The 27,677-nt window shown below is 37.9% G+C and overlaps 1 protein-coding gene across 1 annotated transcript; it reads right to left on the reverse strand.

Moving 5' to 3' along the window:
- Window positions 1-24: 24 nt before the first annotated feature.
- On the reverse strand, window positions 25-27,034 carry Pmvk (Phosphomevalonate kinase). Its single transcript, XM_089106571.1, has 3 exons — window positions 26,904-27,034; window positions 6,208-6,413; window positions 25-314 (listed from the first exon to the last, which is right to left on the reverse strand). The coding sequence occupies exons 1-3, from the start codon at window positions 26,981-26,983 to the stop codon at window positions 25-27; spliced, it is 576 nt and encodes a 191-aa protein (XP_088962697.1). The 5' UTR covers window positions 26,984-27,034.
- Between the last annotated feature and the right edge of the window lie 643 nt (window positions 27,035-27,677).

Raw genomic sequence — 27,677 nt, forward strand, 5'->3', positions numbered from 1 at the left:
TTAGTCAATAGCTAGCAATAAAAATTAATTTAAAACTTCTTCCACTAGCGCCACAATCTCCTCGAATATATCCTTTATGTCACTAAAGTCACCATTATTTTCAATAGTAAAGTCAAAATCAGTTACGGTGTCCATGTCACATTCAGTTTCAGCATCATCGATTCCTGGGGTAAAAACCCATCCACGAGACGTTCTCACTTCTTCAGTAGCTTTTACTTTCACACTTTTAACAATATTGCCGTATTCTGTTCGAAAGAATGCCAAATCTGAACGACGTCTGCAATCCGTTACTATCCAAATATCTTTAGAATCGGCTAGAAAAAAAAGGATATTAGGAAACGATTGTTTTCAAGAAAACGAGGAAAACGGTCAAAACTAAAGAAATCTTTCATGATTAATATAGGAAATGGACCAGAAGTAACCACACGAAAACGAAAACTAATATTTGTGTTAAAAAAAATTACATCACTATACTGAAGGGCGTCAGAAGGTTGACGAGAAAATTGCAGATACTGCAACTATGATTTACTTCTTGTTTGAAATATTTATGTTCCAGTGGAAGATTTCCCAAGAACATTTTGCGCAAAACCTAATTCTTTTTTCTTGCATATCACAGACGTTTAAAATTTAATGTGAATTGGTCTTAAAGCTTTCTTTTATGATATCCTAAAATAGTTATGACTGTTTCCCAACAGCCAATAGACCCTTCACCTTTCTTTCTCTAGAATTTGCTGCTAAAATATGTAAACGCTGTATATCATTTTAGCTGCTTTCCTTTGAATTTCAGTGAAGCTGATTTATCAGTTAGTTTTTTTTTGTACTTGGGACTTTTTCCACCTATTTTTATCTTCAGAAGTCCCCTTCGAAACTAAAATAAACAGAAAAACAAAAGAGGTTTTATCCTTGGTCTTGTTGGCCAAAACTTTATTCTTGCGAGGAGTTGTCTCAAATTCTCAACCTGGTGTCGACCAACGTCATAACTTCCCAGAAGATAGCTACCCTTCCCTAATTTCAGGTTTAGATTAACCCTAGACATTGCTAGATACTGATCTTTACTTTTAGCGGCTAGTATCTTGTATCGATCTTACCAATTTTCGGTTTACACTAACACAATCAATAAGGTTGGCCGTCTTACCATCATGTGAGTATCAAATTAGCTTATGAGTAATTTTATGACGAAATACTGTATCTTTTATAACTAGATTAGAATAGCCTACCTACAAAATTGTTGCAGTCTATGACCGTTACTATTTTCTTTTCCTGCATCAAATTTACCTGGGCTAGGATATCATCTATCCCTGTTTCCACCAGCATGGGCATTAAAATCCCCTAATAAAAATACCCTACTTCTACTCGCAATGCTACTCTAATTTGTTTCTATAGCTGTAAGTAAAATTCTTCTGAGTCACTGCTATATCCATCAGTCGGTTCTACTGGGTCACATAAAACTATGACTGATACCTTGCCCGTTGCAGTCATAAAATATGCAAATAATATTCTATTATTAATACTTTCTCAACCTAAGCAAAACTTAGCAGCTTCCTTATTCATCATGAACCCTACCCACTTCTCCTTTTCTGGGGAGGGCAGAATTTTCCGCATTGGAGGGGGAATTATCCGGGAGAGTCCGCCAGACCCTAGTATTAGGGTTTTAGAACTTCCAAATTCACTCAATTTCCTATAGCCTTGAAAACCACAAGTCTTCATAATGAAAAATTCTTCAATCGCTCGATCACCAAGATCTTAAAACGACGATTTTCATGTTTAGTCGTTTTCACCAACAATTGTTAGCGCTGGACCCAATCACAGTCATGAGTAGTCGAAGTTGCAGTCACAGCAGCAGCTGCAGTAGTAGTTGCCCCGGAAGTTTCAAGTTAATACTCTTACCCGTTCCTAAGATATTACAGATACGTTTTTTGATAGCATGGATGTAGATAGTGTCTTTTGATTTAGATCAATATACCCCTCAACAATTGTCAAAATTTTCGCCTCAACACCCTTAGCTTTTTCGGACGCATGCAAGATCAAACATCCCCTCCTTTCCCAAAGATAAATCCTGCATGTAAAAAAATTAACAAATTGCATACGGTAATCTACATTTCTTGCCCGGGGGCTGTAGGGGCATAGTATGGCTGGAAGCATAATTGTTCGACTTAATGACATTTTGAACAAAATAACCTTTTAAAACTTCAATTAGTCTTAAGTGGGCATCTAAAAGGGCAAGAGTTTAAACGTTCAACTTAATACCCTAAGCCTTTTTGGAGACTCAGGATCAAACTTACCCTCTTTCCTCGATAGCCAACCTTATAAATAAACAATGGACAACATACATAACCACCTTACAAAACTTGCCCAAGGGGCTGGGGGGATGCCATCCCTGGAAGCATAATTATTATACTTTTTGAATATTTTGAACAAGATGGATATTCCAAAATGTTGATCAAATTTCTTTGGGGAAAGGGCAGCTAAAAAGGGAATAGGAGAAAAACCGGTTGCCCTCTTAAAATTTTCAACATCCCCCTCAAATGCCCAGAAAGTTTAACTTAATTCCATTAGCAGTGCGTAAGAAGTTGCACATACACCTTTTGAATAAAATGGATGAACGTAGTGTCTTTCAATTCAGTTTAACATTACCCTCAATATTTCTCTAAGTTTTACCTCAATAGGCCTTACCATTAGCTTTTTCGAACACACCCATAATTAAATTTTCCACATTTTCCTAAAGATAAATCCTGCATGTAAAAAAGGACAGATTGCATGATTTAAAATCCTTGTTTTGGGGCTGTGATGAGGCTCCCCGGAGGCATAGTTACTTGACCTTTTGATTATTTTGAAAGAAATCACTTTTTTGAGACATCAATCAGTATTGAAGGGAGGAGCATCTAAAAGAGGCAAGAAGGGGACTGGCTTTCCCCTGATCACTCTCCAACATCCCCTGAAAGTTTCAACTTAATACCCTTAACCGTTCCTGAGATATTGCTGATACGCATTTTTGAAAACCAGCATCCACACAGTCTGTTTTGATTGTGTCCCACCTCCGTTTTGACAGCTGCAGAGTGTTATGTCATCTCCTTAGGCATATTTTTTTTTATCTTTAAACTATTTAGAACAAGATGGCTATTTCAAAATTTCGATCAGTTTTTAAGAGAGGGGGCACTTAGATAGGGCTGGGTACCCCCCCCCCCCATAACTCTTCAACACCCCCTCAACATACCCTGAAAGTTTCCACTTAATATCCTTCACCGCTCCTTAGATGTTGCTGCTATTCCCTTTTGACAGCCATGAAGCACATAGTGTGTTTTGATTGTCTCGGTATCCTGGTCAACATCCCCTTAGAAGTTTCACCTTAATACAAAGTCTTTTGATCATACCTGCCCTTTTTTCACCAATAAAAAAAACTTGTATGTTAACAATGGGAAACTAGCGTAACTTACAGCCCTTGCCCCAGGGGCTGTGCCCGCCCTGGAGGCATAGTTATTTGACCTTTGGACAGTTTTGAACAAAATGGCTATCTGAAAAATTTTGATGAAATGTATTTGGTAAACAAGGAGGTGGGAGGGGGGCTGTTTTTCCTCTGATCACTTTTGACTCTCAAAAAGGATTTGACTCTCTAGAACTTTCAATTTCCAATCGACAAACCCCCTCCGAAGTTTACACGACCAACCCTTCCATACGATGTGTCTCTGGGAAAAAAATAATATCAATAATACATTGAAGCCTCATGACCCTTTAGTAGAGGCAACGCTAGTGCGTTGCCTCTAATTTTGCAGAGAAATCCGTAGTGAAACTGTGTTGGTAGTGTTAGGACTACGAACTAACTTCATAAATTCGTATTATAACTTGAATTTCCGCGCAGTATTGACAGAAATAACTTGTTTTCTGAAGTTTATGTTTAAAGTTTAAGATTCTTTATTTCAACTAACAATAAAACCATGTTTCTACAGTTAAAATTTAATATCACAGGCTATTGATATTATGGCTGGTGAGGCCCACGTGTTGCCATACAGATCAGTCGGTTAGTTTCATATCCTGTTTTAAGACTTTTCGGGTACTAAATTTTTTATTTTGTTTTATTTGCTTGACTTTTTAATATAATTTAAATTCCACAACAAAAGTTTATCCATATCATGGCCGATGAGAAATTATTGGGAGGCTTAGCAATAATTAGACTTTTTTTCCATTGCTACTTAGTGACTTTTCGGCTCCTAATGCAGTTTTCCTTTTTGTTTGATTGTTTTTTTTTTTTTTTTTGCAGTTTTCTGTTTCCAGTGACGTGCTAGCTCTGCGAAATCCTACAAATATCAGATAATATCGTCTAGTTTTATAGATAGATGTTGCACAGGATGAGACGTAATAATTTTTCGGGTACTATTTTCTTTTTCTTTTTTTATTTGCTTCTGTTTTCAGTGACGTGGCACGTGCTAGCTCAGCGTAATCCTACAATTATCAGATAATATCGTCGGTGCTAGTGCTAGTGCTAGTTTTTATAGTGCTAGTTTTATAGATACATGTTACACAGGACGAGACGTAATAATTTTATTTTAATTTTGAATTTTATTCTTTCGATCCATCAAATAAAAAAATTCTAACATTAAAAAACAGATAAAAAAAAACCGTGCAATGAATAAAGCTGTAAAACAAGACTCACTGAAAACTAGTTCCAAAGCCAAACAAATACCGCATAAGCTTTTATAATTCGTCTGGAATTAGGTACGAATTTCCAACGTTTACTTTTGATAAGAGAAGGATGACTTAGTTTTAATAGTACTACATAAATCTTTTTTGTTCTTTTTTTCCTTTTAAACAACTATAAATTACGAAATTATCGGGCCCTAAATATGCACGATTGTTGTAATCAACCATATCGCCCAATAACGGCGTTTGAATATCTAAATGATATTCAGAAAGTTTTAATTAGAAAGGATTAATTAGAAAGTGTTTTCGAAGTAATGCCCTAGATTCACTATATTCACATTCACTAGACCTGCCTGAGGAAGTTCATTAACAGGGTTCAAAGTCTTGAGTTGTAAATTTTACGACTTATCCCCATTTGTACGTTTATTTGCTCATCATAGAAAGGAAGTGTGGTCTTTGAAAAAAAAATACCTAATTGAAGGTTTTACGTCAAAAATACGTCGTGTATATAGGGAGATGTGACCAATAAATATAAATTCAACATCATTTCTTTTGCAATTAGAAGAAGAGGAAGATTGTGCCGCCTTCATTAGAAATTCAACTTACATTTAGGCGAAGAAGAAGAACTCAAGACTTTGAACGAATCCTGTTAATGAACTCTCTCAGACAGATCTAGTGAATGAACCGTTAACTATTTGTGGACCGGAAGTTATTATTTTGTTCTGTATAAAAATGTTAGTTTTAACTTTAATGCTTTAATATATCTGCTGATGACGATTGCTGTACATGTGATCGAAATATCCAGACTTATGTATCTGTCTTCACTGTCTAAGAAATGGACTTATACCAATGTGAGCGTTTATTTGTTCGTAATTAGAAACTAATCGTCACAAAACTCAGGGTGGAGAAGCCCCTTTGCAACCTTTAAAATAAAAGGACACCCCAGGAATTTTTTTTTCGTGTGGGCAAGGATTGAAACAATCCCTCCTACTTTTGAGCAAGCATCCACGGAGCATATGAATATAATATTTATGGAATACTGAAAATTTTTCTACGATAAACACGAAGCTGGCCCTCTCCCCCGCTCCATTTGATAGCTTTGTGATAATTTTTTTTTTTTTACAAAAACGCTGCTCAATATTTGATCGTTCTTTAGTAAAGCGCAAATCATGCTCTGGTCTGTAGAATGTTTGAGGAGAGGGTTAGTAACCCTGATCTTATACGTTCAATTTTTGTTGGTACCGTATTAAGTTTGGCATGAATATTCATTTTAGTTTTTGTTCGTTCGAGGATTCTTGTATTCATCCATAGCAGCATGATGTTTGATGTGATAATTTATTTTAATTTGTGTCCATGTTGGGTTTTATTTATTCACTCGATGCATTTTCTGTTGTTTTTTTAGTTTGAACTGTTATATGATTGTATTTCTGCTCAGTTTAGGCTTTTAAATATAGTTGTTTACTTCTATTTCAAAAACATTTTTTTTTAATTTTTGTTTTTTAATTGATGCAAAAAAACGAATCCCACAAGCATAGAGACAAAACAAATGCGAGAATGATATTTATAAATTACCATTATTCATTTCTATTGCGGCACGACAAAAAAATCCCGGGTCTTTTGTCCTAACACATTCGCCCCATTTCACCATCTCATATCGATACCGTTCCTTGTAGTCAGAATTATCAAGTAATTTTTGATAGTCAAGTCCCTTTTCCTGTGCCCACTTGAATTTGATTGGAGCAGCTAGTCGTAGTAGAACTGACCTCTCATTCCCAATCCTGGAAAAATTACAGATTTCGAACAGTTTATTTCAAAATGTCCTCCTAAAAGATTTTCGTTAACCTGAAAATGCTTAATAACCTGCAAATGGAAATTCATGTTTCATTTGCGGCCGAAGTGTATGATAAACTATTTTCGAAATCGTGTTTTGTGGGGGATGACAACAAAAGTTACGTTCCTTCAAAATCTTAATTAATAATAGAGAACGACATGCTTTTTCAAATCGACGCAAATGCCGACAACAAAAACTTACCATGCACAGAAAGTACCCTAAAGCAAATAGAAAATGACGCCCCTGTCAGCTTCCCCCCCCCCATTGATCGTAAAGCTAAAGTACTGCTTGCATTTCACTCAAAATGAAAAATGGTACTTCAATAATTTTCTTGCTTAATTTTTCAAAAATGGTATGCATTGACGCACTGTAAACCGGTTTTTTCGTTAGTTTCTTTCAAATTTGCGTCAGACAAGACAGAGAAATAACAGAATAGATGGAAAATATATAATTTGGGCCACAGTTTATAGAAACAGTGAATACACACTGTGACACGAAACAGTGAATATACAACAGTGAACAGTTTATAGAAACATATATACTAATTATATAAACAGTGATTTGGGCTATATATTTTCAAATTGGGGGGGGGGGGGTAAAGTATATAGATAGTGCGAAGTTAGAAAACAATTCTTACTACATAATATGCAGAACATTTGTACCTAAGACATTAGGCATGCAGACCCGCTTCAACTCCCCCTAATGTGCAAATATATAGCCCAAATTTGTTTCTTAAGTATTATATTTTTATCACACTTAGGTATATTTCATTAGGATTGAGTGTCAAAGAAACATATTAGAAAAATACTAGGTAGGGGGTATATCATACAAGTACCCGAAAAATTTTCGTTGTTAATGCGAAAATACTTGTATTCTTTACCGATTGAAGATTTTTAAAGTACTAATTAGCTGTCGGTTGTATTGTAGCAAGTATTCAGAAATGGACAAACATCATATTGACGTAACGAGCAGGGGGTTGACGGGAGTGGCAGTTCCCTTCATGTTAAATATAGGCCTAATTTAAAGCGACAGGCTTCTTCAAACAAAGGTAGAGTATTGCGACAAAAAACTTACATAGGATAGAAGTTATCCTACTTCTATCGTAACGCTAAAGCAATGCTAATGCTTCCCTGAAAACGACAGATTTCAATGCCTTCGTTCTCGGCATGGAAATAAATTTGTTATGTTACAGATCGACTTTTTCATTCCTAACTAGCCATTACTTGTATTGCAGTAACTTTCAAACACTTCGTGATAACGAACTAGATGATTCTATTTCTCAAAACATCAAAAAAAAAAGAAACACCATCATAACCAAGATGACTAAAAAAAAAATAATAAATGAATGTGGATTGACAGTTTAATATATGTATATACTGATATTCATTCCTGAAATTCTTAAGAATTTTGGATTTATTCAAATTAAAAAAGAGATAACGTTAAAATGCACTCTGCTTTTGGTTTACTATTTATGTTGGACAAAATCTTGCAAGAATTTTTAATAATAGTTGTACTATATATAATAATAGCATTGGATTGTTGGGTACAGGGGAAAATATTCAAATACATGGGTTGAAATCCTACACAATCCTTGGGGTTCTATAAGGTTGATGGAATTCTACCTCCCCCCCCCATCATACAACAGCCTTGAATATAGACAAATTATTAATCAACTCTTTTCCTCCACATGCCCGGAAAGTTTCAACTTAACTCCCTTAACTTTTCCAGAGATATCGCAGAGACATCCTTTTGACAACCTTGGCTGCACATAGTGCATTTTGATCTAGTTAAATTCACCCCTCAACATACCCTCACAATTTTAACTTAATACCCTTAGCCGCTTCTGAAATATCACAGATATGCTCTTTATACGACAGTGGATGCACATATTATCTTTTGATTTAGTTTAACATTCCCAGAAATATGCCCCGAAAAGCCCAACATAATACCCCGAATATTGCATAGACACCCATTTGACAATTTTAATACACACATCTTATTTTGATGTAGTTCAATATCTCCCTCAACTTTCCATGCATGTTTCAACTTAACACTCTACTCCATTCCGGATATATTGTATCTGTGCCATTTTGACGTCCTGGGCCCACTTGAACTCTTGAAATCCTTTTCTATATGGCCTGAAAGCTTCAACTTAATGCCGTCACCTGTTCCAAAGATGTCGTAAATACGACATTACGACAAACTTGGATAGACACAATGTCTTTTGATTTAGTTCAACATTTCCAATAGCATTCTCTTAAATAATTTCGGAGACCACACTGCCTTTCTATGACGATAAAATAAAAGTTCAAAATAGGGATAAAACCTTTTTTTAATAGACAGTGTATAGGAAATTCACAAAAAATACCAGATATTTCAATACAGATGACGGTCACTGTATATGTGACCGAAATATCTGGTATTTTTTGTGAATTTTCTATACACCGTCTATTAAAACGCATTTTATCCCTCTTTTGAACTTTTACTTTAACATTCTCTTAAAGTTCCAACATAACACCCCTAGCTGTTGCTGGGATATTGCAAATACACCCCTTTGACAATATGGATACACCTAGTACCTTTTGATTTTGTTTTATATCCCCCTCAACTTTCCCTGAGAAATATCTTTAATACCTTATTCTAATCCTAAGAAACTGTATTTATGTCATTTTGAAAACCTAGATACATTTAAACCCTTTTGAGTTAGTTTAATAGTAGTAGTAGCAGCCTGGAAAGTTTCATACCCTCAGCTGGTCTTGAGAGTTGAGATGCACATATTGCCTTTTGATTTGATTTTCTAGCAACATATGCTTTCGCTGAAAGTTTCTACTTCATACTCTATTTCCTAAGAAATAGTCCTAAGTCCTAAGAAATCCCATCTATACCATTTTGACAACCTGGATGCACTTAAACTATTTCAATTTAGTTTAATAGTAGAAATAATAGGAAATATGGTAGCAATATTAGAGGCCCAAAAATTTTTATCTTTTTGCACTAGGGGGTTGCTGAGATTTTGCTGATACACCCCATTGATAGCCCAAACGTACACAGTGAGTTTTGATTTAGTTAAATATCCCTTCAAAATGCCTTGATAAGTTTTACCTTAATACCCTCAGCATTAGTAGTAGTGGCAGTATAAGTAGGAGCATTGGAAGTAGTAGTGGTGATAGCTGGAGAAGAGCGAGCATTAGTCATAGCTAGGACTGGATTTACCAATAGGCCCTCTAGGCCCGGGCCTAGGGACGCACGATGCAAGAAGTCGTAATAAATTATCACTGAGCGACTTTTTTCTTAACAAAAACTGGACTAATGTGATTTATCCGCGAAGTGCCAGGTGCACTCCACCACCGCGTTGCCCTTTCACAGAAAGGTAATTTTAAACAACATCCGTGGAAATCCGTGGCCATTTATAAACTGTCAGATGTCTCCCAAGAATGACATCTTAGATTTCGATTTTAAGTCTATCTTTCAAAGTGCTTCTATTATCACTAAATTTTCACGGATTTCCCCAAAAATGCCCCCAAGGGGACGGAAAAAACTATGGGCCTAGAAGCGTCAGAGCCCTAAATATGGCCCTGGTAAGAGTGGCAGTAGTTGTATTAAAATAGCACATCTTTGGTTAGTTCAACATACCCTCGACATACTCTGATAGCTTCTCCTTAATACTTTAAGCCGTTTCTGAGATATTGCTGATACACCCTTTTGATAACCTGCATGCATATAGCGTTTTTTTGGTTTAGTCCAACATCGACAATCCCTTAAAATTTCACTGGAATACCATTAGCCTTAGTAATAGCAGTACTAGTACCAGCAGTACTACTAGTAACAGTGTAATTGATTTTTAACTTTTTCTACATTTTTCTCAACATGCCCTGAAAGATTCAACTTAATACACTAAGCTGTTCATGAAATATTCCTGATATGTCTTTTGACAGCCTGCTCAAAAATGGCGTCTTTTGATTTAAAAAAATATCCTCTTCGACATTTTCTACAAATTTTGTTTTATGCCCTTAGCCTTAGCAGCAGTAGTAGAAGAAGTAGTAGTAGTACACATGTAGTATCATTTGGTTGACTCAATATTCCCTTCAATAGGCACTGAAGATTTCAACTTAGTATTCTAAGTTGTTACACCCTTTTGATAACATGCATCAACACAGTGTGATCTGATTTAGTTCAAAATCCCCCAAACATTCCCTGAAATATTCATCTTAAAACCCTTAGTTTCAGTAGTAGTAGTAGAAACTCTAGTAGTATTAGCAAGAGTAGTACCAGTTATAGATGTAGTAGTATGCACATAGTGCCTTTTGGTTAGTTCAACATTCCCCCTAACATGCCCCAAAAGTTTTAATGTAATACCCTAAGCTGTTTCTGGGATATGCCTATAGCTGATACACCCTTTTGACAACCTGTATGAGCATAGTGTTTTGATTTAGTTCAACATCCCCCTAAACATCACTGGGAAGTCAACTTAATGCTTTAAGTCATTCCTGAGAAATTACAAATACACCAAACTAATCGCCCCAAATAAGGCAGCCCCAACCTCATGTGTGTGGGAGCCCACCATAGGGTCTGTCAATGCCCAGGGTTTTCCTGGTGTCAACCAGAATCCAGGCCTAAGGACAGTAGGGCTTGTGGCCTTCGTCCTGGAAGTAATTGTAATGAAAGAGCACTCAAGCCTCAGATTCTACTGATTTTAAATCCTTACGATCTCAGCACGTCCCGGACATCTTCTGAATATTGCTGATCAAAGTAGGCTTAGAATAGCCACCTGGAATGTTTTAACCACGAATAGCTCTAGAGCCAAAGATCTTCTTGGCCTCAAGATGTTGAGATGTTTAATTGACATTCTTAGGTTGAGAGAAACCCACTTGACACGATCAGGTAATGAAAAAATCACCAGTATATGTCACAGGTTTATACGGCCAGGTCAAACTTCTAGTAGAAGTAGTGGTGTAGGCCTGTTGCTAAAAAAAGAAGGCGAAGAAATGCCGCGGCAACATCATAGTCAACCAGAGATGGAGATTGTCAGTCACAAATTGTTGAACATAACGTTCTGCCAAACTCAGAAACACCGACAACAGACTGGTAGCCGTCAGATTCCGTCTTAGACTAAGAGCTCCGCCGTCAAAGTGATGCCAACCCAAGTCAGACGTTCAAAAACTCAAGTCGGTTGAAATCCTGCAAAAGTACCCAGTTGAAATCCAAAATAGGTTTAGTAGCTTGAATATCCTCGACAACCCAGATACTCTCTTGCAAGCTTACAAGAGCAGCACACTAGAAGCTCCTGATGATACCATAGGGCACAAGGTAGCGGTCAAATTCCGTCTCAGACTAAGAGCTCCGCCGTCAGAGTGATGCCAACCCAAGTCAGACGTTCAAAAACTCAAGTTGGTTGAAATCCGACATAAGTACCCAGTTGAAATCCAAAATAGGTTTAGTAGCTTGAATACCCTCGACAACCCAGATACTCTCTTGCAAGCTTACAAGAGCAGCACACTAGAAGCTCCTGATGATACCATATGGCACGAGATGCACTCCAAAAAGCTGTGGCTGTCCATGGAAGCACTGCAGATCATTAAACAGCGCAGAAAAGCCAGCTGGCTGGTGATATGCACACATACAAACGGCTAAACAGGATCAGGAACAAACTTATTGACCGTGATAAGCAACAATTTGTTGAAAAAAGGCTGATAAACAGGAAGAAGCTGCTAGCACAGGTGATAGTAAGTCCCTGTTGAGGCATGTCAGAGACCTGATCAAAAGAAAACCTCCAAAAATAAGAGCAGCCAGATTAGAATCTGGTGAATACTTGAAGATGAAAGTGCAAAACTAGAAGATGGAAAGAACACTTTACAAAGCTGCTGAATGCTGATAGAGTGAATGTTGATCCTTATCTCCTGTCATCCACTGAGCAAACCATACAAGAGAATCATCCAGAACCTGATCCACTTTCAGTGGAAGAGATACAGAAAGCTCTGCGGAGAATGAAAAACAATAAGGCGCCCGGAATCTGTGGTATCACCGTCAAACTGCTGAAATTCGGAGGACCAGCAATGCTTATTTGGCTACACATGCTGTTCTTCATCGTCTGGAAACTTAAAAAAACTGTTTCACATGCTGACCATAGGTCTGCGTTGCGCAGTAGCCGATCTCCTGATTCAATGCCTTCGGCCGGGAGTGCAATGCGTCGTTGGGGTCAAATCATCCGACGCTTTTCGTGTTTTCCCCCCAGATTTCTTCAGGTCGGTGTCGATTGCCTGGATGACAGAGATAATACCGCAAGAATGGAAAGAAGGACTAATCCTTAATATGTTGAAGCACAAAGGCAGCAGAAGTGATTGCTACAATGACAGAGGAATCACCCCAGGAATCAGTCCCCAGTAAATCGTTTGCCAAGACTCTACTGGACAGAAGCAATCAATTCCTCCAAAAATACCACCAAATTTGGCAAGCAGGCTTCATACCTAACAGGTCCATGAATAATGAGATCTTCACCATCCATCAAGTTGTAGAAAAAGCCCACGAGTTCCAGCGTACGGCATATATTGGCTTTGTTGACTTTAAAGCAACCTTTGATTTGGTTGACCTTGATTCTCTCTGGCTGATACTTGAACAAACAGAACTTCCTGACAAGAATTGCCATCTGTTCAAGGTCCTCTATAGTGATACTAAGAGCTCTGTCCAGATAAACAGTTGTAACCCAGTATTCGAAATAAAAACTAGTGTGAGGTAAGGATGTGCTGCTGCCCCAAAACTTTTCAACGCCGTTATTGATTACGTCATGGACCAAACCACAAACTGTCTGTAGTTTTGACTGTAGTTTGGCAACCAAGCCCTAAGTGATTGCAATTTTGTGGATGATATAGCTTTGATATGCACATCTGCAGCTGAACTCGAAGAAGCCCTTACCCCACTGGCAGAAGAAGTATCTAAAAAGGGCTTGAAAAGCAGCTGGCAAAAGACTAAGATATTATCATTGATCCAGCAGACACAACCTCGAACTCACCTGCATTCAGCATACTAGGACATACCATGAAGTTGATATATAGTTAACATATCTTGGCTCACTCATCATGGACAGCAGCTCTATCAAAGCTGAAACGCAGTCCCATATCATAAAAACCTCCTCCATCATGGCCCAACTCTGTTGTGCTGCCTGCTCAAAGCCCAGCATTACCCACTGAACAAAGATGAATATTTGCAGCACCAAGTAAACCAAGTTCTTCTGTACAGTGCTGAGACCTGACCTGCTGTAGTTTCTGTCCTAAATGCTGTAGGTGTGGCTCCAATCAAGTTTCTCAGACAAATCAAAGGGATTAAATAGTATGAGTTTGTCTTCAACACCCAACTGCTGTAACTTACAAACCAGATACCCAACTCACATCAGCTTGTTGTACAGACTCTTCAGTGGTTTGGCCACCTAGCCTGCATACCAGCAGAAACGCAAGTCAGAATTATCCTACTTTTAGTTTCAATCCCTTAACGCATGGCTAAAAGCACCCGCATTGAAGGCCTCATTCTAGATGGAAGGAGAGTCTTGGTCACTTCCTGTCAATGATTGGTAGCATCCCAGATGAAGCTATCATGCTAGCTCAGAACTGGAGGTAATGAGTGGTTACTCTCTCTACACAGCCCCACAAGCAGGAGCAATATGGCAAGTAAATAAGTAAGTCCTCCTAAATATTCCTGAAAGTTTCACCTTAATACCCTTAGCCTTGCAGTAGTTGAAACAATAGTAGCAGTAACAACAGTGGAAGTAGTACATAATGCCTTTTGGTTAGTTCAACATCCCCCCAAAATGCCCTGAAGGATTCAACTTAATACTCTAAGCTGTTCTTAAGATATTACTCATATGCTGTTTTGACAACCAGCATGCAAACACAGCATTTCGATTTAGTTCAAACTCTCCCTAAGCATTCCCCGAAAGCTCCATCTTAATACAATTGGCCTCAGCAGTAGCAGTAATTGCAGTAGTAGTAGCACATAGAGTCTTTTGGTTAGTTCAACAAACCTACCAGCATATCCTGAAAGTTTCAACTTAATGTTCTAAACTGTTCCTAGGATATTCCTGATACACGCTCTTGACAACCTACATGCCCATAGTGCATATTGATTTAGTTCATCATCCCCTAAATATTTCCTGAAAGCTTCACCAAAATCATTAGCCTGAGTAGTGTAATAGTTGTAGTAGTAGAATTAGTAGCAGTATGCACATAGCACCTTTTGTTTTCCTTCACATACCCTGAAAGTAGGAGTACAATTAGTAGTAGCAGTAGATGCAGTAGTAATATGCATATACTGTCTTTTTTGTCAGTTGAGTATCCCCCTCATCATGCCCTGAAAGTTCCAACTTACAACTATAAGGCTAAGCCATCCCAAAAATACTGCTGATATGCCCTTTTGACAACCTGCATGAAGATAGTGTGTTTTAATTTAGTTCAACATCCCCCTCAACACTCCCTGAATGTCTCACCTTAATATGCTTAGCCTTAGCAAAAGTTACAGTGGAAGTAGTAGTTATAATAGTAGCAGTATACAAATAGCAACTTTTGTTTTTCTATCCCCCCCCCCCTCCAACATACCTCGAACATTTCAACTTAATACCCTAAGCAGTTAATGGGACATTAATGATATGCCCTTTTGACAACTAACATAAACAACGTGTATTTTGATTTAGTTCAGCATCCCCTCAACATACCCTAAAATTTCCACCTTAATATGCATAGCCATAGTAGTAGCAATAGCAGTAGTAACAATAGTAGTACTAGTAGCATTAGAGGCAGTAGTAATAGCATGCATATAGCAGGGTGATCTTGGCCTTATTGCATTTTTTTCAGCTTAATTTTGTCCTAAAATTGATTTGGAGTTTCTGGAAAAATAAAAACCCTCTGATATTGCTCTTAGTCATACTAGTAATATTCTTCACAATCCAGAAACTTTGCTAATCGTGGTATTTTCATGAATAAATGCACCAAAGTAACCAATCTCAGGAAGGTCAAACATACCCCAAGTCTGGAGCAAATATGACATCCCCCCCATGTAAATTCTATGTATACAGAGATACAAATTATATCACCCTAAAACATGATAGAGGATTCTTCTACGTATGGATTAATTAAAAAAACTTTTTCCACAAAATAAGATTTTCAAAGATAAGTAAAGAGCTCCATTAAACAAAAAATGACGCTATTTTGATTTGGTTAAATTCTAAGAGCACAAGTAGCCCCAAAAATTTGAACATAATACCCTCAGTCGTTTTTGGGGTACTCCTGAGATGCCTTATTGGGAATTAGCATTAACACAGTGCATTTTGATTAAAACTTAAGGCAACATTTAGTTTTTAGACATAAAGGCAAATGGGAGGGTGGGCGTGGGAGGGGGATTAGTTTCCCTCCAATCACTTTCGACTATTAAAAAGGGCACCAGCCCTTTCTATTTTCAATCGAATGAGCCCTTTTCGAAGTTCCTACAAAAACTCCTTCGATACAAACTGCCTGGTCTAAACACCAACAAAAAAAATAATACATTATACCTACATCAATCTTTACTGTAAAAATGTCAAGTCTTCCAATCACTTTCGACTATTAAAAAGGGCACTAGCCCTTTTAATTTCCAATCAAATGAACCCTTTTGAGTTTTCTACGATAAAAATTTTCTCTAAAAGCCTTATATGCCCCCAGGGCATAACTTACAACCTTTGCCCTGAGGGGTGGGGGGGAGGGTTGTCATCCTCAAAGATCTAATTTCCAGAACTTTCAACTAAATTAAACAAAATGGCTAACTCAAAATTTTGATTGGATGTGTTTGGGGAAATGGTGGCCGTGGAAGGGGTGTTAGTTGGCTTCCAATGACTTTCAACAATTAAAAAGGCTCTAGCCATTTCAATTTCCAAACAGATGAGCCCTTTTTGAAGTTTCTATGGTAATGCTTTCTATGATAAACTTATTTGCCTCCAGGGCATAACTTATAACCCTTGCCCTGAGAGCTCTTGGAGGGCTATCATCCTCAAAGACTTAGTTTCCAGAACTTTCAACTACGTTGAACAAAATGACTATCTCAAAATTTTTATTGGATGTGTTTGGGCAAAAGGTGGGCGTGAGAAGGGGATTAGTTGCCCTCAAATCCTTTTCAACTATTTTCCAATCGAATGAGCCTTTTTTGAAATTTCTGCAACAACGCTTTCTATAAAAACCTTATATGCCCCCAGGGCATAACTTACAACCCTTACCCTGACGGTCGTGGGAGAGTGTCCTCCTCAAAATTCATAATTTCTATCTGGAAATCAACTATACTGAACCAATTGGTTATCTCAAAGTTTTGACTGGATGTGTTTGGGGAAATGGTGGGCGTGGAAGGGGTGTTAGCTGCCTTCTAATCATTTTCAACTATTAAAAAGGGCACTAGACATTCCAATTTCCAATTGAATGAGCACTTTTCGAAGTTTCTACAACAACACCTTTGATACAAAGTGCCCTGGTATGAAAAAAAATAAATAAAAATGAATAATACATTGTGTCAACATTGTTCCTTACTTAGGCACCGAAATGGCGCTGCCTATGAAAAAGGGCAATTTCAATTTAATCAAATGAGCCATTTTCGAAATTTTTACAACAACTTTCTATATAAAACTTCTATGCCCCCAGGGCATAACTTACAACCCTTGCACTAAAGGCTCTGAGGAGGTTATCATCCTAAAAGACTTGATTTCCAGGACTTTCAACTACGTTGAACAAAATGGATATCTCAAAATCTTGATTGGATGTGTTTGGGAAAATGGTGTGCATGAGAGGGGTGTTAGTTGATATCCAATCACTTTCAACTATTAAAAAAGGTACTAGCCTTTTCAATTTCCAATTGAATGAGCCCTTTTGAAGTTTCTATGACAACGCTTTCAATAAAAACTTTATATGCCCCCAGGGCATAACTTACAACCCTTGCCCTGAGGGCTATGGGGGGGGGATGTCATCCTTAAAGACCTAATTTCCAAAACTTTCAACTATGTTGGATAAAATGGCTATCTAAAAATTTTGATTGGATATGTTTGGGGAAAAGGTGGGTGTGAGAGGGGGGTTAGTTGCCCTCAAATCACTTTCAACTCTTAAAAAGGGCACTAGCCCTTTAAATTTCAAATCAAATGATCCCTTTTCAAGTTTGTATGACAAAGATTTCAATAAAAACCTTATATGTCCCCAGGGCATAACTTATAACCCTTGCCATGAAGACTGCGGGGAGGGGGGGGATGTCCTGCTCAAAGGTATAATTTCCTGAACTTTGAACTGTCTGGGACAGAATGACTATTTCCAAATTTTTATTGTATGTGTTTGGGGAAATTGTGGGCTTGGAAGGAGTGTTAGTTGCCTTTCCATCACTTTCAACTATTAAAAAGGGCACTAGCCATTTTAATTTCCAATTGAATGAGCCCTTTTTGAAGGTTCTATGACAACGCGCTCTATAAAAACCTTATATGCCCCCAGGGCATAACTTACAATCCTTGCCCTGAGGGCTGTGGGGGGGGGTGTCATCCTCAAAAACCTAATTTCCAGAACTTAAAAATACGTTGAATAAAATGGCTATCTCAAAATTTTGATTGGATGTGTTTGAAGGAATGATGGGCGTGGGGGGGGGGGGCTAGTTGCCCTCCAATCCCTTTGCTAGCCACTCCCATTTCCAATCGAATGAGCCATTTTCCAAGTTTCTATGATAACTCCTTCAATACAAAGTACCCTGGTATGGTGATCATGTACATGCTGATCATATAAAAATCATATCTTCAAATGATTTCAATATGATTTTTACTAACTAACACTGAAATAGTAATCTGATCAGTTGCACCATTCACTGTGGTTGTCACTTTTGTTGACTTCTGAGTCTCTGATTTCTTTCTCTCAGCATATTGTTTAAACTTGGCTGGGTCAAACTCAACCTCAATCAATCATGTTGAGGTTGATACATGCTGGAATCGTAGATTTCTAATCAGATTTTTTAATCAGTGAAGAGGTAAGGTAAGTCTCACAGATCTGACAAATTTTCAAGTCCTTCTTGCAGTAAGACGTCATCTGGGCATGCTTATTGGATCCTTTTGCACCAGCAATTTTAAGGCTACCAGGATCATAACAAAAAGAAGTTTTGCCCACATTGAACCATCATTTTGGTTTGTCTCCAATGTTAAGCTCTTCTGTTGTTTTTTTGAAGCAGATCATAAAATCCCGAATGATGAAGGGTTCTGCTTGTTCCATGGCCCTCATATTTTCAAGTTTCTCAGGTTTCTTAAGTGAGAAGTTGTTTCTTTTCTTAAACTCAAGCCACTAGTCTTCACCTAGCTGTTTGTTTGTAAAATGAGTAATCATTGGGACTGAGAATTGCTAACATTATGAATAGTTGAAAAATACACTAAAATCTAGGGTAGAATTACAAAAGACCAGCCACTTGTATACAGAGGGTAAATCTCGTCCCCTATGTTGGAAATTACCCTGTACAGGGTAAGTCCAACATGTCAGAGTTACCCCAAATGAGGGTTTTTTTTTCTGGGAAGTCCTGATATCTCCTGACTGGTTTGAGAGTAAAGTACCAATAAATAACCATAAATACTTAAACTATCCTGTTAATTCATCAGCTGTTTAGAATCATTCTATTGGGTGATAAAACAATTTGCTCAATATTCATTTCCTGCTCTATTCTCCTGCAATGTCACTTAAAAATTGCTAGCTACCTTGTGGCCAACAAAAAATACCCTCCTTGAAGTTTCAAATTTCCTTCACTACAAAAGGAATTGAAAATGGTTTAAATATTGAACACTGTTGTCAAATAGCAAGCCAAAGGAAGAAAATAGAGTACAGAAATACAGACATCTGCCATCACTGAGCCACATAAGATAGGGGTGTTAGAGTTACCTGAGTTCACCCTGCCTTTTGGTTTGTTTAACATCCCCTACAGAGTACCCTCTAAATTTCAATTTAATGCACTAAGCAGTTCTTAAGACATTGATGACACACCCTTTTGGTAACCTGCATGCACATAGTATGTTTTGATTTAGTTCAACTTCTGTCTCAATATTCCCTGAAATTTTCACCTTAATCCCCATGTCAATATGGGTGCCCACAAGGGGGGGGCATTAGCCCCTCCTGGCTGAATGGTGCTGCCTTATATTTTTATATTTTGTTTTGAGATTTCTAATATAGGCCTACAGCATTGAAAGTGCCAGTTAGACCAGGTAAGCCCCCCTAAAATTCAGCTTATGTGCACCCATGCCCCTCTATTTTATCTGAGATTTTCCCCTTAATAGCCTTAGCACTAGTCATAGAGGTAGTAAGTAGCAAGCACATATTTCCTTTGGGTCAATTAATCATTCCTTAAAGGATCTTCAGTGCCTTTAGGGAAACCTCCCTGTTATGGCACTCTTTACATGGCTGTCAGTTGGTTCATCAAGTCTTGTTTCTCTGATACTTGGCTATCTGAAATTCTGCAATTTAAACCATGTGTAAGGGTCTTCCCAGAGTGTAAAGCCAGCAGAGCCTCAGCACAACATCAACTTTGGAGGAGTGTGCACAGGTGGTAGTGTTAACAGTTTAAGTCAATATAGTCAGATGTTTAAGAGTTGTGTGTGTACATGTGTTCTTTCCAGAATCGGTTGAGTCCATTTTTGAATACATTTAGGTTGTCTGCTGTCACAACACATTCTGGGAAACTGTTCCAGTTGTCTACAGCTCTTACACTCCCTCTTGATTTATTTAAGGCATGAGGTTTGGACACTTTTACCAAGTGACCTTGTGTAGTCTGGGTTTTTGGGAGTTGAAAGTAATTTTCAAAGCTGAGTTTTTCCAACTTGTTTTTCATTTTGTACATCTGGATTTGGTCTCCTCTTTTTCTTCTGTACTCGAGTGTTGGAAGTTACAGTTTCTGTAACCTCTCTTCACAACTCATCTCTTTGAAGCCTGGAAGAAGCTTTGTGGTTTGTCTTTGAACTTTTTCTATCTTGGCTGAGTCTGTTTTATAGTGAGGCCCCCATATGACATTACCATAGTCAATAGTTGGTCTTACTAACCCTTTGTACAGCTTTACAAAGGTCTGCTGGTCAAGATGCTTGAAGCCCCACCTAATGAGACCAGTGAATTGATAGGCCTTTGAAGCTATTTTGTTTGTGTGGTTATGAAACTTAAGCTGAGAGTCAATAATAATTCTGAGGTCTCTTTCAGATTCCACTGTCTCTAGCGGTACCCTTGCACCTGATCTACTTTTTATAGTCAACTGTGGGGCTGTTTCTTTTCTCTTGCTGATCTACATGACTTTTGTTTTGCTTGTGTTGAAGTTTAGCCCATGGTTTTTCAGGTTTTCTGTCAGTTTGTCAATGTTTGCTTGAATCATGGCTTCATCCATGTGTGATGCCATTTTCAGTAGAGTTTAATGTCATCTGCAAAAAGTCTTGGTAGAGATTGAGATACTGCTGTTAATTTTGTTGACAAATAGTATGAACACCAGGGGCCCAAGAACACTACCTTGAATGACTCCTGTTGGGGTTCCACCCCTGTTTCTTTTCCTTTCAGATAAATGACCTGTTTTCGTTTTCTTAATTGCATTTGCTTATAGTGTAATTTCAAAAGACAGGTTAAATTCCGTTACTAAGTGATAGCAGTGTTGCAATAAGTAAGCTTTGAACCAAGTTCTATTTTTGTACTTCCTGGTTTGGGAGTCATTGAAAGATAAATCTAAGAGGTAGAATTGGGTTTGAATGGGGATGTAGCTGATTGGCTGGGCCAAGCAACGGTCCACCCCTATGAACAGTGGTGTGAAAAATATTATTTTGTTTTAGTCTGCGTCAGACCCCGTTCAGGAATATAGATTTATGTGGGATTATTGTGACCTTTGGAAGAATACAAGTAAGGTATTTTCTACAAACTATGTACTAGTTTCCGTAGCCCAGGCAGGGTAGGAATAGAGCTACGAGGTACTGTCATTATTATATTGACAAGGAGGTTTGTTACCTCCAAGGAGAGGGTTAAGAGATTTTCTAGCTGTAACCCAAGGCATTTAGAAAGGCACATTTGGCTTTAGAAAGTGGCCATTTGACCACTCAATTGCGTTATCATACCCGGGGACAGGGTATACTGTAAATCAGGTAGTACCAAATCTGATATTTATGGAACCGTTGGGGTAAGAGCGGGAATCCCACTAACATTTGGGCTGACAAGGGGTTCTCCCCTTTGAGTACGGGCATAGCAACCTTTTTGCGCCATTTTTGCATCAATAAGTGGTGACCCCTGTAATTTGCCCCAATATGTTTTCTTAATTACATTTGCTTATAGTATAATTTCAAAAGACAGGTCAAATTCTGTTACTAAGCAATAGTGGTTTTGCAATAAGTAAGCTTTGAACCAAGTTTATTTTTGTACTTCCTGGTTCGGGAGTCATTGAAAGATAAATATAAGAGGTAGAATTGGGTTTGAATGGGGATGTAGCTGATTGGCTGGGCCAAGTGAAGGTCCACCTATATGAATAGTGGTGTGAAAAATATTATTTTGTTTTTAGTTTGCGCTTAGACCCCGTTCAGGGATATAAATTTATGTGGGATTATTGTGACCCTTTTGGAAGAATACAAGCAAGGTATTTTCTACAAACTGTGTAATAGTTTCCTTAACCCAGGCAGGGTAGGAATAGAGCTACGAGGTACCGTCATTATTATATTGACAGGGAGGTTTGTTACCTCGAAGGAGCGAGTTAAGAGATTTTCTAGCCGTAACCCAAGGCAGGTACATTTGGCTTTAGAAAGTGGCCATTTGACCACTCGACTGCGTTATCATACCTGGGGACAGGGTATACTGTAAATCGGGTAGTACCAAACCCGATATTTGCAGAACCGTTGGAATAAGAGCGGGAATCCCACTAACATTTGGGCTGACAAGGGGTTCTCCCCTTTGAGTAAGTGGCATAGCAACCTTTTTGCGCCATTTTTGCATCAATAAGTGGCAACCCCGGACTTACACCCCAATAAGTGGTCACTTGTAACTCTGGCTGGTTCAGAAGGGGTCTCACCAACCCTGACTCTTTGCATTTTATTTTTCAGGAAAGACTCAACCCAGTTTAGTAGTTTTGGCTGGAGACTGAAATCCTGTAGCTTTTTGACAAGATAGGGATGGGAGATGCTCTGAAATGTTTTTTACAACATCAAACAATACTGCCAAGATACTGCAGCCTTCTTCCAGAGCTTGGGTCCATTTGTTCAGTGTGTCTAGTAGTTGTGTGGCACAACTTTTGTTTGGAAGGAACCCCCTTTGTCTATATATGTCTGGAAAATCTTCAGCAGTGGCTTAACAATGTACTCAGCACATTCCTTTAGCCATACTGCCTCAATCCCCTTCAAAATTTCCCAGTGGCGTTGTTTGGGGGTGGCAGGGGGGCAAGCGGGTGGGGGGGGGGGGCGGGGGGGCAGTTGCCCCCCAATAAATTAAAAAAAACTATTATATAGCCATGGGCGTAAGGAAGGTGGGGGGGGCCGCTGCCCCCCCCCTAGAACTTCAAATTTAAAATAGATATTAGCAAGAACTTTTTGTATTTTAGAATTTTTGTTTGATGTTACCTGGTAGATGGTTAAAAAATCTGGAAATAAACAGAAATTTCCAAATATTGTTTGTGATATCAACATTTACGTTTCAATCTTCAATATTGATTTTTGGTCTGATATATAGACAGGAGACTGACCCATGATTGGCTGATTTTGACTTGTTTAATTCTCCATGAATTGATTCAAGCAATAAGAAGTTGCTGAGCATGCCAAAGCAAAAGTAACTCATTGAATACCATCCTTGAAAAAGACAATTAGAAATACTCCGCCATTTTTCCACCTGGATGCCTCTCTATCCAAGTGGTCAAGAGTGCCAAACCTGGGCCACCTTGGCACTAGTTTGGTCGTCTCTGGCTTATGTTTGGCCACTGGACAAAAGAAAAAGAAAAGTGACCAGGAGGACATTAAAGCTTGTTTTTCAGCTATAAAATTAAGAAAGAATATGGTCAGCATAAAAAACTAAAAAATTAATTTCATTTAGGATTAAAAAAAACTAAAGAGTATTAATTTCAATTTACACATTGACTTATCAACACCAAAAGTAAGCCACTCCACTAATCTTGGTGTTCTACCTTTCAGTGGTGGCAGTTTTTATTTTAACTTCAGTCTTTAAGACACTATCCATCTTGTCAGTTAGCGCAAAGTCTCTTGCTCCAGTCTCCTTCCAAACGTGGACCTTAAGTTCTTTTAGTTGCTACTTTTTAATAATGATAATATTGTGAACAGAATTCCCTGTCTTGCTCTTCAGCTCATTCAGAATGTAATCATCAGCCTTGACTTTCTCAGTGTCAAATTAGAAGTTGCTGGTAGGGGGCTTGTCTTCAATGTCTATGCTGGGTTCTGAAGAGTTGTTGTATACAGGATCATCTACATCAGAATCGTCACTCTAACTATAACTATTGTTACAAGAGACACACCTTTTGCTTTTTAGTCTTTTCACTTGTCTGACTTTCTTCTGTTCCAGGACTAGGGCTTTTTGGCAGATACACCTTTTATCCTAGCAGTAATGCATTCTTTCATAGGGGTGTCAGTGAGCACTTCTGACTTTTCCATATTTTTTTCCTGTTGATTTTTTGGGGTTGACTTGATTGATAAAATGCTGCAAGTAAAGCAAAGAATGAGAGGCAGTCATCCAGCCAGGAGTATTTTCTGAGCTGATCGTGATGGTTCCTGGTAAAGCTTCCCTGAGTAAAAATTTTGGAGACTGTTTTTTGTGGGGAAATATGTAGAGGAGGGATTGTGTTCCCAACACATTAACACCAGCACAAATTGTGTTCAACTGACCTCTTTCTGCTGACATGACCTTCCCTACTTACTTCTGGCCTTGCTGTGCAATGATTTTACCAGGCTTGTGGATTTATTCAGACCTGATTCCTCAAAACTTCAAATGTCTTGTGGTCTGAACATGTGTTTATATAGGCCTCAATCCAGGTTGTTAAAGAAAGCTCCAACACTGTGACAGTTGAAAGCAGTTGTCCATCATAGGCTTGTACTTATTGGTGTTCTTACTGATAGAGTTTTAAGGCAATCCATAAAACCACGGTACCAATCTTTACCTGTAATTCCTCCACTGCCTTTGCAGTTCTGTTATCCGGTACTTTTATGCTCTTAATAATGGCATAAGTGTATGCAAATTTACGCGCTTCTAGGGGAGTACAGTCAAAAGCATATCAGCTATCGTTTTCAAGTAAGTTTTTAGTCCTTTTTCTTGTTCCTCTGTAAATATTTAGTATGTGTTGCAACAGGTTGTAAGGAAATTCAGGTCCAGACTTTTTAGAGGGATATTCAGCTTCTCAACTTTTTTTTTTATGTAGTCATGCTGTGTTCCTCTAGGGACGCCCATGGTACTTCCAGAGAATCCAACTAACTTTTTGTAGAATAATACAGAAAAAACTGCTATTTTATTTTCTTCTGGATCACAGCCACCTTTCTTTCTTTTCTCTTCTGTTTTACTTTTAATCATTTTATCTTGAATGAAATTTAACAGGAAAAAATAGAAATTCAGTTCACCTACTGTTCTGACAGGATTAAACAACGCCAGAAATAACACAGTTTTGGGTTTTAAGCTTGCCTTCAACCTTTAAATATGCTGTTTATACAGCTCTTACAAGCATAGCCTACTTTTGGACACATTGGTTCCACATGTCAAATTTACCCTGGGTATTGTGGCCAAACATGGGAGTTCACTATCCCACAGGATGAAAAAATACTAACAGCAAACTGGTGAAGATGGCATGTCTCAGAAGCTGTCAAAAACAGGCAAAAATAAGAGAATACAATGTGAGTTTACAACACGAGTTTTCTAGTATTCGTGATTAGGCATAGGCTTTCAGACAAAATTAAACAAAATTCCAGAGTTAATCACCATAAAACCTGATCTAATCTGATATTTTTGGCAAAAGTATTAATTAAGGTCAGACTTTTTAAAAACATACACTGCAATCTGTCAGAACTTTTATAATCCACCAAAAAGCCCCATAGGTTTTTTGTGGGCTGGTCTCCCCTATACCAATTTTGATATTTAATTTTGCTCAAATGTAAACTTTTGAGTTGAATTCTTTGAAGAAGCTGTTATCTAACCATAATGTGATTTGTGTCAAATCCCTTTTGTGGTGTTTATGTTTTCTGGAAATTGGAAGTAGGATAGTGGGTCTCTTATGTTATACTGTTGCAGGAAAAGTAGAACATGGAAAATGTTAAAGGCCAAGTTTTAGTGAAATATAGAATGACTAGTTTCTAAAGACCTTGTGAAGTATTAGTAAGATCCCTCCCCCCCCCCATCACAGAAGCGGCTGCCCCCCTCTATACAAGATACTGCCTACACTCATGCCCCTTGACTCTCTGGATGTGGAACGTGTTTGCCCCCTCAATTAAAATGCTGGAGCTATGCCCCTGCCGTTTCCTGATAATTCCAACTTGATGCCCTAAGCTGTACCTGATACACAACCTTTTGACAACCTTCATGTACATAGTGTATTTTGATTTAGTTTAACACTACCTGTAAGCTTTGCCTTAATATCCTTAGCCTTTTTGGATACCAAGGGTCAAAGATGGCCTCTTTCCCAGTATAATGAATTCAATATGCAAACACTGGGTGAAAAACATAGCTTACAGCCCTTTGATTCAGCTTTTTTTTTCTTATATTTGAGTTGGGAGGGGGTGCTGTTGTGGCTGGCTGGAGACTGAAATCCTGTAGCTTATATTCCATGTCAGGTGATTATAATTGATGATGCTAAGAGGCAGGGCTTAGTGACATTTTTCGGTGACTAATCATCATTAATTACAATTAATTTACAATAATCATTAAATACAATTAATTACATGCCTAAAGCTCTAAAGCCTTCGTACATTCTTTGTCTAGAATGTAGGCTAATTAATCACCAAAAAACTTGTCACTAAGCCCTGCCTCTTAGCATCATTAATTGGAATCACTCAACATGGAATACATCCTTGCTGAAATCAGCTACATGTGCCTAGCCCTTAATGCTTAAGACCAACTGCTCAAACACAAGGGCAATTTAAATGGGATGAAAAGCATTTCTGACAATTCCTCAAGAATAATAGACCATATTTATGTGCATTTGCTTTATTTTAAACTAGGCTCTATAATTATCCATCTGAACATTTTAAAAGTCAAGTGGTAAATAAAAACCTGTAGTTCCATGAAATAAATTTTTTGAACATAAATGCAGTTCAATAAAACAACGGGCAATAAAAGTGTAGTTTAAAGAGTATTGGACTAAAGAGAGGCAGGGGATGCAGTGCAAATTGTAACAGCAGTGACCATTAGGCCTATATTTGGAAAGAAATAGTACCAATCTTTTATCAATACTCTGCGTCCTTGTCAGAAATAGTTAGCATTCCAGATTAATAAAATCTCACCTTTCATAAAGCTTGTCGGTTATATAGTCTTTACCACATTTTCTTTTTCCCGAAAATATAAAAATTAAAGCTGGTGCCATGTTCTGTATTTTTAAATTTATGGATGCGTCACTGTTGTCAACTCAAAAGTGCTCCGAAGTTCTTCCTATAAAGTGGGGCGAATATCGAAAATTTGAGGTGATTCGGTTATTTCTCGTGAAAATCTTACCAACATTAAATTGAAAGAATAATCGGGTCGTGTGGGGAAAATTTCCAATCCAAATATTGATAATTTAATGAACTTATCAATATGCTTTACTATTCAAAAAACTATAAAATATAAACTGTGAAACTCTTCACCTCGCTACTGTCCACGGTTAGTCATCCAGCAAGGCCCGACAATGTGTGCTTGTTGTTCCCCAGTTAAGAATCCACTGCAGTTGGTATTGACTGCTATTACTAATTATTATTTTCAAAAATAAAGATCAGAATACGCAACTTCTGGAGTTAGCATGGGCACTGTTCTGATTTACTGAAGAAACAGAAAAAAATAAACAGGGCTTGAATGAAACAGAGCAGAAACAGAACATGTCACCAAAAAAACAGAAGACCTGTTTCTGTTTTTGTTCTGTTTTTGATAAAAACAGAAAATAGTTATTTTTTCAAGAAACAACTGTTGTTCGAACACCAAAAAATTGAAGAAAAAAATTCTAGATGATAAGTTTTGGCTTATTATCGTGAAGCTAATTATACCATCAGTTGTTCAAGCCTTCAAGCTTATCATTTAAAAATTGT

This window comes from Artemia sp. Qi Xiang Cuo, chromosome 21 (assembly GCF_049724085.1).
Source record: "Artemia sp. Qi Xiang Cuo chromosome 21, ASM4972408v1, whole genome shotgun sequence".
Classification (NCBI taxonomy): Eukaryota; Metazoa; Arthropoda; class Branchiopoda; order Anostraca; family Artemiidae; genus Artemia; species Artemia sp. Qi Xiang Cuo.